The sequence below is a fragment of the Sander vitreus genome, chromosome 7 (genome assembly GCF_031162955.1).
Source record: "Sander vitreus isolate 19-12246 chromosome 7, sanVit1, whole genome shotgun sequence".
Taxonomy (NCBI): Eukaryota; Metazoa; Chordata; class Actinopteri; order Perciformes; family Percidae; genus Sander; species Sander vitreus.
The window spans coordinates 22,151,979-22,164,742 of NC_135861.1; the positions used below are offsets into that span (position 1 = coordinate 22,151,979).

At 40.3% G+C, this 12,764-nt stretch overlaps 1 protein-coding gene across 1 annotated transcript; it reads right to left on the reverse strand.

The window, feature by feature from the left end:
• Window positions 1-5,430: 5,430 nt before the first annotated feature.
• LOC144520328 (sodium- and chloride-dependent GABA transporter 1-like) lies at window positions 5,431-11,982 on the reverse strand. The gene is made up of 14 exons (XM_078254000.1): window positions 11,751-11,982; window positions 11,379-11,510; window positions 11,098-11,198; window positions 10,816-10,925; window positions 10,451-10,583; window positions 9,609-9,743; window positions 9,395-9,498; window positions 8,211-8,335; window positions 7,912-8,024; window positions 7,107-7,238; window positions 6,770-6,872; window positions 6,365-6,465; window positions 6,034-6,201; window positions 5,431-5,880 (listed from the first exon to the last, which is right to left on the reverse strand). Exons 1-14 carry the CDS (start codon window positions 11,980-11,982, stop codon window positions 5,431-5,433), a joined length of 2,139 nt encoding a protein of 712 aa, XP_078110126.1.
• Between the last annotated feature and the right edge of the window lie 782 nt (window positions 11,983-12,764).

Genomic DNA, 12,764 nt, shown 5'->3' on the forward strand with positions numbered 1-12,764 from the left:
TCACAGAGATTCATTTTACAAAGTAAGTTTTTTTTTGCAATATTCCTTGATTGAAAATGCTATCCTCTTTTTCGATCATACAGGAACTGTACCGTTGTTTGTACAGAAATACAGAGGGGAAATTCAAACAGTTAAAATATTTTCATTAGACACCACATGAGACAGACGGGTACAGGTTTCTCCATATGATATTGTAGGTTTATGAGCTGCCAAAAGAGGCAAGATGGGGGAAGGGCAATGTAATGTAAATTGAAGTCCTTTTTGAAGGGTCTGTATAATTTCCAGAAGAGGGGGATTTGTTAATTTAAACCCATAGATTTTCTTACAGCGAGTGTGATAAGCCCTTGTGACAGGGTAACCACTCTGGCATAGGCTTCAGAATCTGGCGTTTGCATCTGTACAGAAAACGTATGCGCCTCCGCTTGCCTCTGAGCTTCGCTGCCTGAAATAACTGCTATATTTGCTGTGTCACGAGAGCACACTATCAAACAGCAAAATCATTGGGAATCCACAATTTCTCATGTCCCAGAGTGCACCCGTTTCTTCTCAGATCTCACCCAGCTGCACAGCTTAAATGTATGCTTGATGTAAGCAGCAGTGCAGTTTGTGTGCGTGTGCAAAAAGAAACCTTAAAAAGTGAACTGGTAAAAAAGTTCATTTCGGCAAGGTTCATATTCAGATTGGAAAATGGAGCCGCAATTAGCATATATGCAGAGAGGCTTTGCATGCTTGACATCCTCTCAGCCCCTCTGCTGGAAATAGCCATGCACACAACATCCTCTGATTACATTGATATGTAGATTCATGCATCTGCAAAGATTAGTTATTCATTAATGTATTTGCTTTGAATTCTCGGGTGAGTGTACCTCAGACAGAAGTCTGGGGCAAACCAAATGCATCAGAGGAAAAATGTCACAAATGATCACACAAAACCCACATCAAAAATATGCAGGTTCGGTGACCCACAATATAAATCCAATAGGGCGTTACAATTAAGAAAATCCTTTGGCACTGGGTTAAAAACAGAGAAAGTATAAACCTAATTATCAGCCTTTTCATCTTCACAGCAAAATTAGTTTTTTCTTGCTCTAAGTGGGCTATGATGATTAATCATTGCAGCCTGTGTGAGTTTATAAGCTGTAGCGTTCTGTCATCCTTTCATAAAAGCATCATGGATCACCAGTTTGCTTCTTCAGTGTCCTCTCTTGCGGCCACACTGCAAGCACTTTTTAACTTTAAAAATAGGCTCGCGACAAAGAGTGCCAAGAAATGCTAAACTCCAAACAATGTCCCCATGCTCAGATCTGGCCACAAAATGGAGCTGATATGCATGAAAAAAAAAATTGTATCACACAATAATGCGATCTATATCAATTAACGTGCACAGTGCTGATACATATACACACCTAATGTACGGTGTCAGTTTATGGTCAAGTTTATTTTATATTTTATATACCCCTTAATCATAGTTATAGAATCAATGGGGATCTGAAATGAAAATGACATTGCAGACTTTGGGAGGTGTTCCCTTTATTTACTTATTGAGGCACAAAGGAAGAAACTGATATCTCATGATCATGAACTGACAAAATGAAGACAGAATTATCATTTGGACATGAGCACCAACTTGACCACCATCTTCATCTGCTGTCACTAAGGGTCATTATAGGAACGGGTGAAATTTGTGACCATCAGATTCAGTGACGCTAAAGTGTCAGCTATAGGAGAATGACTGATGGACTGACCAAATTTTGATAGGTGAGGTGTTAATGCTCTTTTAGTCTATATCCTTGACGTTACACTTCCGGGATTGCTCTGGTGCTGCAGGAAATTCCGCCGGATTCATGTATTTTCCGTTTCCTTTCACTTTCTTTGTGTTGGAATTTTAAATTCGGTGAATTAATGAGGACTATTTTTGACTGCTCCTCAGATCTAGAGCTAGACTATCTGTCCAATCTGAGTTTTCTCTCGCACGACTATTTTGCAGCGGCTCTGTGCGGAGCTTAGCGCCACCCATGACGATTCTGATTGGTTTAAAGAAATGCCATTAAACCAGAGCACGTTTTCCTCCCATCCTGAATGCCTTGTGGAGTAGCCAGACCCTCCTTCAGCACGCTTTGGAGGAGGGTCTGGCAAAGCGAGACTAATGCACTATAGACAGACCAATGCACAAAGACTGGCTATCAAAATATCAAAATGTGTGACCCAATCCGGGTATTATGGGGTTACAATGGGTTGTTGCAACCATCAACATTTTTAAGTATCTAAATACTATGGATGTAGCTAAAATTCCTAATCAGGTCACACAATCAATGGCTCACAGTTACTGTAGTATTGGTCGTTGGAGAAAACGCTATGGGGAAACAAAGGAAGTTCAGAAATAGGTCAACTATTTGAACATCCTCTGGTAGAAAAACAAAAAGCACATGTTTTGCACCCTACTAAAGCCCAGTATGAATATATTGGTAATAACAATTTTAAAGACATTCAATCCATCACTGCTGAAGCTGCTGAACATTGCTGGCACTATAACCTAAGACTAACTGTGTTCTGCTAGATTGCTCCCAACTAATCAAGAGCTTCCACCTTCCTGTCCTCCCCTGCCGAAAATGATGATCTATGGCTCTTGTGGATATAAGACATCAGTTTGGGTTGTCTCGGTGGTGACTGGTTTTCATAGGTAATAATGCTAAATTACACAACTGGGAATAAAGGAGGCTAGTAAGCCATCCATCAGGGGCTAGTTTATATCAGCAGCCCTTAGGGGCATAATTCAAACCCCAGTCCATTCAAACACATAGCTTTCTGTCCCTAACCTCCCCCCCCCTCCCACACACACACACACAGACACACAGTTTGCCACGAGCTACTAGAGGGGACATCTCATTCCTTTATCCACGGCGAGTCATTGTGGTAGTGTCAGCTGGTGCCGTCTCTTTTATCACACTGGAAGCTAATGGAAACAGCAACTGCAGGAGGGTGGGGAAGAAGATGCAGCAGGCACACACACACACACACACACGCACGCACAAACACACACACACACACACACACACACAAACACACAGACCCATAAGAGATTGGGGAGATGGGGCGGGTGGGCACGCCAGGCCCCAGGCCAAGAGCTGTTCTATGATGTTTTTCTTTCCGAGGCCTCTCTATTAGCATGTGTTTCTGACACTCAATAAAAAAAGATGCATTTCTCTCATTCTCTTTTGATGTTTCATTTTACTGTAATGTTAAGTTCCTTTTTTTTACTCCCATGTTAGAATTAAGTTGGGGGTGTTCTTCACCCAAAACTACTGAAGAGAGGTTTTGTTTAATTTTAAACATCCCACTTGGCCTCATTCTAACTAAACAAAAAATGAAACCAGCTACACAACACTTTGTACTTTTTTCCTCTTAATCCCTGCTTGTAGTTTTATTGGGGTTGCATTTTTCTATACCTAAAGACTAGAAATACTCTATGGACAACAACAGGGTTTTTCTACAAAAAGGGAACTGCAGGAGGATTCAGTACAGAATACATCTTCTGATAGGATAGTTAGTTGACCTAATTTCCTGATAACAGTGTTGAAAAGCACGGGGCTGCAACTTTAAACACACATGCTATAAGGGACATATGCCAGGCATGTATTGTATTTATATTTTCTATAATTCTTTATTTTTTCAGTCTTTTTCTGTTTGTATAACATAACAATCGTGCTTTATCATGTGACACCATTTAGATACATATCATGTTTATATTATGTTTTACATTAGGCAGTGAGACAGTTAAAAATATACAAAACAATATTGTTTTACTAGACATAGTTTCTATTTTTTAATATAATCGTCAGCATCTTCATTGTCATCATCATTTCGTATATTTCTGTAAGATATGTGCTTTAGCTTCTGTGATCAAAATATTATTGCAGAAAACAGCAACTCCATTTTTTCAACATTTAGACAATAACTTCCAATGTATTACAGACATTTACAGTTACATGTTTTACACAGTACAGTTTTACAACAAAGTTCCAGAGAAAACTGTGGTAGAGTAACTTTATACAAAATTCAAGGACATGAACTGTAGCCATTTCACATTTTCACTCAGTTGTTTTGCTTTTCAAAGTAAACATGTTCTGTTCAACCAGATGCCTTTCACAGTAGCTGCCATAGAAGCAAACTAACATTGTCCTAAAACGCCATGGCAAAACTCTGGGGAAATTAAAGCTTTGTGCTTTTCACTAGTAAAGCAAAGACAACATAAACAAAAAGAGAAACAGACCACTTGCTTACTGGCCTGCACTTACACATCTACATATGTATTGCTGAATACATATTGATCAAACTATAATTGATCATTACACACAAAGAAAAAATAATGACTGTACTTAAACACAGAGTTGGTCCAGGTTTTTGTTCTAGCATACAAAGTTGTATTTTGTAGTTCTGCCCAGTCATGTAAACAGACTATGGCTTAGTTAAAATTGTTGTGTTGGCTTAAGGCCTTCTTTGTTCTTCTTTTCTTTTTTTTTGTAAGGAGACATTTCAGAAATTTTCACTGATGTTCCTGAGGAAAGCATGCAAAACGTAAACAGGATTGACTGTCAGCATTAAGGGATAGTCGATGTTTGTAAATCATTTTTCTAACCCTGTGCTTTTTTTTTTCTTTTCTTTTGTACTTCATTGTACCCTGTGCTTCGCCAACCAAACACTAAATGGCATAGTTTTTGCTTTTGTCTGCCTATTGATTTTGGTCCTCCATCCCAACACATATAGTATAAAACATCCTACAAATAATTCTGAAAATGTTTTGATCACATAAAAGTTTTCCCTTTTTTTACTGAAAAAAGGAAGGAAAAATAACAGTCTCTCTCACACACAAAATCTTTTGCAACAGAGCTCCTAAACATGAACTTCTTATTGGCATTGTGCTTACTCAGAGCTCCCCGCTTGCCTTGTGGCCTGTAGTTTACCTCACAGAGTGCAACGTTTGGAAAAGAGACAACTGTGTGAGGTTTAGTAAACATCCACAATAAAATTGACGCCATCCCTTGCACTCTTCAATGATGTCAATTTTGTTCACTACTTTATCTACTATATTCACACGGTATTTACTTGATTCATGAAGATATTCAACAAATCTCTAATCTATATGTTTTTTTCTTTTCTCACAGTATTACACAGTATGTTTACATTTTTTTTTAAACTTCAGATTTATGGTTGTATTTATGAACACTAACAGTCTTTGATATTGTTTTCAGAATGCAAACCAACAATAAGACATCATTGGCTTGGTTTTACAAATGCAGAAAAATTAAACATGGTTTGAAAATCTGTTTTGATCACATATTGCCCCTGGAGGTAGGTGAATCAATTAAAATCTTGGAAGTCCTTTTTAATGTTCTCTTTTGTCTACATGCTCCATGAGGGTTTCTTTGTTGACTACACGTTGGCCTCGGCATTGGTCAGGTTAGAGGTGGGGCTTGTTGGGTTCGGGGGGTTAACATGCTCTGTTGGGCTAGCTGGGTTGGGTGGTGGGCTGGTCGGGCTAACAGTTGTGGTGGTGGGGTTAGCCGGACTGGCTGTGGTGGTGGTAGTGGTGGTGATGGTGATGGTGGTGGGACTAGTTGCTGGGTTCACTGGGCTGGCGGCGGGGGCTGGATTAGCTGGCGGAGGAGCTGGGTTAGTAGGGGTCATGGGGCTGGTTGAGTTGACAGGAGCTGGATTGGTGGGGCTGGCAGGGTTTACGGGAGCTGGGTTGGCAGGACTAGCTGGACTGGCTGGATTGGCAGGGCTGGGTAAGTTAGCGGTGTTGGTTTCCACCTGCTGCTCAGGTCCATTCTCCAGAGGTCGTCTGACAACTGCCGGAGGCTGAAGCATTATCCGAAGTCGCTGGGAGAGAAACACAACGCAAATGAATTACATAAGTGTACAAATATAAGGTTTGTTATCTTACAGAGTCAGAATAGATCTAAAAATCTGGCAACACAAGCTAGCAAGACTTTATGCTCACCTAACAAACCCAACAGACAATTCACTTCTTACCTCTTTGTAAGTGCCCTTAAGTCCGAGATACATATAGATCATGTATCCTGGTATGAGAACCATGGAGGACAGCGCCATGAGCCAGCCCACTCCCTGACCCCAGCCTGGGAACACATAGTCTCCCATTTTAAGAGGAACCATTTGTATGGCGCTGAACAAGAACACCCCCTGTGGGAGACATGAGACACTTTATGCATCCTGACACCACTGACTAGAGGCAGCGCTGTCTCAGTCTGACATGGCTGTAGGCAGGTAATATTGACTTTATTTATTGTCTCATTTTTCATGTCATGACTTTAGATGTACGGTTGTATTAGTTCAGAGTACTCACACCGACGATGAGAGGGGTGAATACGAGCCAGCACATCTTCCACCATATACAAGGCCTGTAGCCAATCATCTCCTGGATGTTGTCGTAGAACTTGTTCACACCTGCGAGACAAATGAATCTATGATCAAAATATTCATATCCAATCTATTTCAATTTGCTGCCGGTCTGCCATGCATAATCATGAGGACGGTGAGGTGGAACACATGACCTTGACGCAGAACAGTGTTTGAAGCTGCGCAAATATCTCTGGATAGGTGTGACGTTTTCTAACCTTCATATTTCCCCCGACTTTTTATGTATGTGATATTTCACTAAGTTTATTTGTAAAATTAAAGAAAAATGCATTTTCTGAATGATAATTTTGTTCTGTTCTGCTATATTGCATGAAACACTGATGATACACACCGTAGCACCAGGATATGGAGATGCATTCAAAGAAGACCAAGAACAGCAGACACATTCCACTGGCGGAGTAGTAGTCAAACAGTTTGAACACATAGATTCCACCCTGGTTACAGAAGCATGGATAAGTGTTAGAATACAGGATAACATATTCTGGTAATGCATTTGATACAATTAAAAGAACAAGTCTAAATTTAAATTGCCTCTTGCCCACTACATACAGTAGATGCATGGATTTGTATCTTTTAATTACATCTTTCAATTCTATTACTCATTTGTTTAATCCTGTTCCATTAATTGACAGTGGTAACATAAGAGAGCTGCCCCTGCTGTACTTTACCTGTGTGATGTTTGAAAGTCCGATCAAATAGGACACCAGACAGACACACGCGATGAAGATCTCTCGTCTACCCCGAAGAGCTCTGGGAAACTCATCCACAAGAGCAGTGATGAAGCCTTCAACAGTGCAGAACTGAAAGACAAAATCATAGAAACAGCATGAAGCGTAAGTGTGACTATGTGCACTATCACTATGTTCTTTGACACAAATATTTTTTTTAAATAAATTCAGTATATTTATCTTTTTTATATATATATTATATGTTGAGGTCTGTGAATATTTTGAAAAATGTATTCTTCACCAAAGAAGTTTTATTTTAGTGGTTAGGCTAACTGATGATGACAAATGACAAAGAGTTGCAGTGTGCACCAAACCATGGGACAGAAACACTAACGCAATCTTCTGAATGACCAAGCATCCACTTCTTGGAAGCCATTTTGGTAATAGCTCAGATATGCAAAGACTATTTACCCTATTTAGAATAGGTCTTTTACTTTGAAGAGCTGGTGGTCATATCTAGTGTATAGCTACATGTATACATTTTTTTCTAGTCTCTGTGGCCTTATTCAAACCCAATTATCATATAGAAAAGAAAGACACACACAGACAGGGAAACCTGCGGGCACATGGAGGTGATAAAGTTGCGTTGAAAAGACTTGACAGCTGATGTCAAAGCTCAGCTATATCTGTCCACAAGAAGCAAATTGCATGCTTATCAACAGAGAGCAGGGGTGAGCTGCATGATAGGTACCTGCATTTAAATATTTAGGTCAGCCCATGAGCAGATCATCTCCAAGCCCCTTACCTGGCTGTCTATCCCCAGCATGAGCAGCATGGAGAAGAACAGAATGGCCCAGAGAGGAGACACAGGCAACTCGGTTACAGCCTGCGGGTAGGCCAGAAAAGCTAAGCCAGGACCTGGATAGTAAATGGGAAAATCATATTTCATTAGGGTTATTCTCATAGTACTCTGTTATGACTGCAAACACATATATTCACATAAAAGTGACAAATGCTGTGTTTCGCAGTCACTAATTTTGCACTTTTTTGTGCAGAGGAAAGAACCAGTACAGAAAAAAAGGCATACAGTATATGTTATCCTACCTGAAGCTGCTACATCGGCAATGGGTCTCTTTGTCACATGTGACATGAAGCCAACAATAGAGAAGATTACAAAGCCAGCAAACATGCTGGTACATGAGTTGATGCAGCACACAATGATGGAGTCTCTGGGGAGAGGAAATACAAAATAGACATGTTGTCAAAAATGTAAGTTGACTCGTTTATGTTTTTCTCTGTATCAAGCTTCCCTCAAAACAGTCCACACAGGAGAGACTGAAAGAGTCCCTGTGAGAATGCATCCCTGCTATTAATTCCTTTTGATCATACAGATGTTTGACAAAATCACACGTTATTGTTTATGACAGACATAAACAGATCTCATTTAAGAACCCATGACAATCAATACAAATGTATTTTTCATAGATATATATGTAAAAGAAGATGGATTCATTTGAAACAAGCACACAAAATGAGCGCAACTATTTTTATTTTACTGATTGTTTATGTGACCCAGAACCATAAGGCTGCTGGAGAAAACACTTCACAATCATCGTTGTTGTTTTTTTTCCTCTAGCACGCACAAGAAACTGCCTTCTCCTTAGAATATTATATTCATGCCAGCAACTTACATTTACAAGACACTTCAAGGGCTCTCTGGTAGAAATCCCTAGTATGTATGTTCTAGTTAAACACATAACCTCTGCATGCACTGTTGTACTCTAAGCATTGTACAATGAGCCTTGGAGCTTTCCACAAGTGCAGCTGTAGCTGACAGATACAGAGAACAGAGTCTTCGATTGGGACGCAGCCATTAAAAGGTCAGGATAACGCTGACAGTCTAGTACTTATTTTGCTAACCTTAAAAACAATGTTCTTTCCAATATTCTGTTGCAATAACTGGCCCGGGCCCCGAGAAAGGAGGACGGGCACATATTTGTGGATAGAACTAAGAAGGTGGGACTGGATAAGGATAAGATCATAATAAAATTGTGACTAAGATCTTTATATTGAACCATCTCTGCCTCACCAGGATTTTTTGTCAACTTGGAGAACGCCAAAAACACCGACAGCTCTTATTAAGTATCCTTGAATGAGGTTTTCAATAGAGGCCTATAATATAGTAAAATAATCAGCTATTAAAATTTGCTCTGCTATATAAAATTCAGCAGCATTCTCTGTCTCTTTCAAATAGATTATCTCTATTCATGAATCATGGCCAGTCTTACCTGTAAACATTGTTATTGAAAGGGTTATAGCTGCCCAGAGCTATAAGTGAGCCCAATCCCAATCCGTAGGAAAAAAAGATCTGGGTAGCTGCATCCAGCCATACCTGACAAAGAAACAAGCGTTTAGCTGTGTGAGGCCCTAGCTATGCTACCTCAGGCATGCAGTACATAGGTATGAATCATATGATAATATCATTCATCATCATGTCATTACCTCCGATTCTTTGAGTTTTGCAAAGTCGGGGGTGATATAGAACAGAATTCCCTCTCTAGCTCCAGGTAGAGTCACGCCACGGATGAAGAGAATAAACAGCATGAAGTAGGGATACGTAGCTGAGAAGTAAACGACCTATACAGTGTGAGACAGCAGAATCAGCAGGGTAACACCATTGAATCTGAAGTAAATTTATGATGCATACAGTGGTTGTAAATTTGAAATCCCCCCACTATTCAGAAATATTCATAAGGGTTGTAAAGATGTTCTAGATTTAATTTCTTCTGTCTCTTCCACACACAAAAACAAAACAGATAAAGAGACCAATAATTCAGTAAAGAAATCACTGCAGCTTCACTTTGAATGGCTGTGTGGTGTATGACACTCTGCAAGCAATTTGTGAGAAAAGTGTGCAGGGGGATGGGTTTTTTTGTGACCAAAACTAATTGTATTTGCCATGGTCATGTGATGCACTAGACTTTCGAAATGTGGCACCACATGGGAGGGAAGCTGCAGGGAGTGAAGGGAGAGGACAAAACCAGATTGTAGCGTATGGCTGTTTGTTGCTCCTCCTATCATGAATCCACACTCAGTATAGACACGGTGTCAGGAGAGTTGGAATTAGAGGAGCTGCCATGAGGCAGAGTAGGATTACTAAACATGAGTGTTTGATGTCTCTTCTCTTATTTTAAAATCAATCTAGACAATCCTGACTGCAGTGTAAATGATTGATGATGTGATATTAGACTGATTAATATTGCATTGCTGTCACATACTACTACTTATTGGGAACCATCATAGCATAAGAGGTCTTGGACACCCAAATCTGGCAAACATCTTACCTTCCCTGTCCAGCCAACCCCTTTCCAGATACAGAAGTACACAAGGACCCAGGCGATGGCCAGCGTTATTGCCAGTGGCACTCGAATCTGGCCTGGTTTTTCCAAGCCATCGGTCATTTCATGCATGTTGCGCCTATAAGTCAGAGCGAGCAACAATGACACTGTTATACACACACGCACACGCGCACACACACACACACACACACACACACACACACACACACACACACACACACACACACACACACACACAGGGACATAAGCATGCAGCAGAGGAGGCTGTCTTTTATGTATTTCAGGGATGCATGCAGGATACTTTAATGCTCCGCTGTTGTGAAAGCAAGAGAAAGCAGTCAATATCTTACTCCCAAAACTCCAACACTGAACTGGTGAGGTTGGTGGTATCAGCAATGGAGTGGTTTGTGTAACATTTCTCTGTGTTCCATGGATTGTTACATGTGCTCCATGGAAGATCCTGTAAAACAAAAATTGCAGTGTTTTTTCCCCTATTTGACACATTTATGGATTATAAATTTCTTACAGGTATCACAGGCTAGAATTCCTAATGAACTGATATATAACAACCTTGACCCTATGCTGGTTTCAGCTTTTTTATGAATCATGTGAGTTCACTGTGTAATACTTACAGTGGTGAAGGAGTTGTACAGGTAGTAAATGGCCCAAGAAATGATTACAATGTAGTAAATGTTAAGCCAGAAGGACAGAACAGCTGCTGCAAGGCCCACACCTATCATACAGAAATTAATTAGGCAGTGTAGTAAAACTTTCATTGGCTATGTGTGTTAAGTGGCCTACATAAATCCTGATAGTCAAAAGTATGTCTATGAAAACACCAAATACCATACTTTTTTTTAGGCAGGCCTGGTATCAAGACACAATTTTAGAGAAATATTTAAGTGAAGTATACCTTTAAACATAGGAGCCAGTTTCCACACACCAAGCCCTCCAATTGAGGTGTATTGGCCAAGGGAGCATTCCAGTAGAAACAAGGGGACCCCAGCAAATATGAGGGTCAAAAAATAGGGAATCAAGAAGGCTCCTGGATGGACAAAAGTAGATCAAGTTATGCATTAAATAAATGACCAATCTTAGGCTAAAACTGCACTGACGCATTACTTAAAACACCACAGCACAACGTCAATTAATTAGGGTTGTAAATGTGTGATATTCATTATGTTCATGTAATCGACACGGCCATTTAGGTTAACTCGACTATGTGCATCATGGAGCTGAATGGGCCGTGCAATTTGCTTAAATTAGCTGTGAAAATAATGTTTACCTCCACCGTTTTTTCCACAGAGATAGGGAAATCTCCATACGTTTCCCAGTCCAATTGCATAACCCACACACGACAGGAGAAAATCAAATCTCCCCCCCCATGTTTCTCTATCAGGCAAATCCTTTTTCTTCTTTTCGGGTTTCACGTCCAGTGACTTGGGCTTGTCATTATTAGTGGCCACCTCGTTCAGTTCTGTGACTTGTCCATCCGTTTTGGTGCCGTTCGTCGCCATGTCTCTGGATTTGGCAGAGGTCCTGGCAGTCGGACGGTATGCTTCAGCACCAGACCACGCAGACAGCAGCTTCGCGGTTTTTAGACCTAACCTTTGGACCAAATGTCTGGAGATGAAGCCTGTGCACACACGGCTCGACAGTCGCCGTTAACCTGCAATCGTGAATAGAGCATTTGGTCGTTTTTTTTCAGGAGGCGCTGAAAATGTGGTTACTTTTGTCGTGCAAACACATTTTGTACGACAATCATTTACTCCCCGGCAGGTACAATAAAACAATGTCAATAAAATCAAACATGCACTGTTTTACTGAAATATGCTTTTATAAACGCACACTACAGCATCTTTTGAACATTTGCTGCCTGACAAAATGTTCATTTATATCAGACTCAACAAACACCAACAATACAAAAACCCATCGATGACAAAGTCATGCTGGACTTGCTCCCATAACTAAAACACAGACGACAGATTGTGCGTAAATTAACAGCAGCCAAAACCAGATCAGCACAAACCTGATAGCCTAAACGAAGTCCGCAATTAAATAAGCAAAAAGAAAGGGAAACGGAACTGGATATTACTAACATCAACGAAAAAAGAAAACTTTAAGACAAATTACAGGATCCAAAACGTGCGCTTAAGCGCAAGACGCACCGTAGCAATAGCAGATAGCCTATGATAATTAAGCATAATGAAGTAGAGTCCACCAATTACCACCTGCAGATTTTCCAAACATTTATCCACATACAGAAATGCAAGCAGAGACACAGAGAGGTCTCAAACAA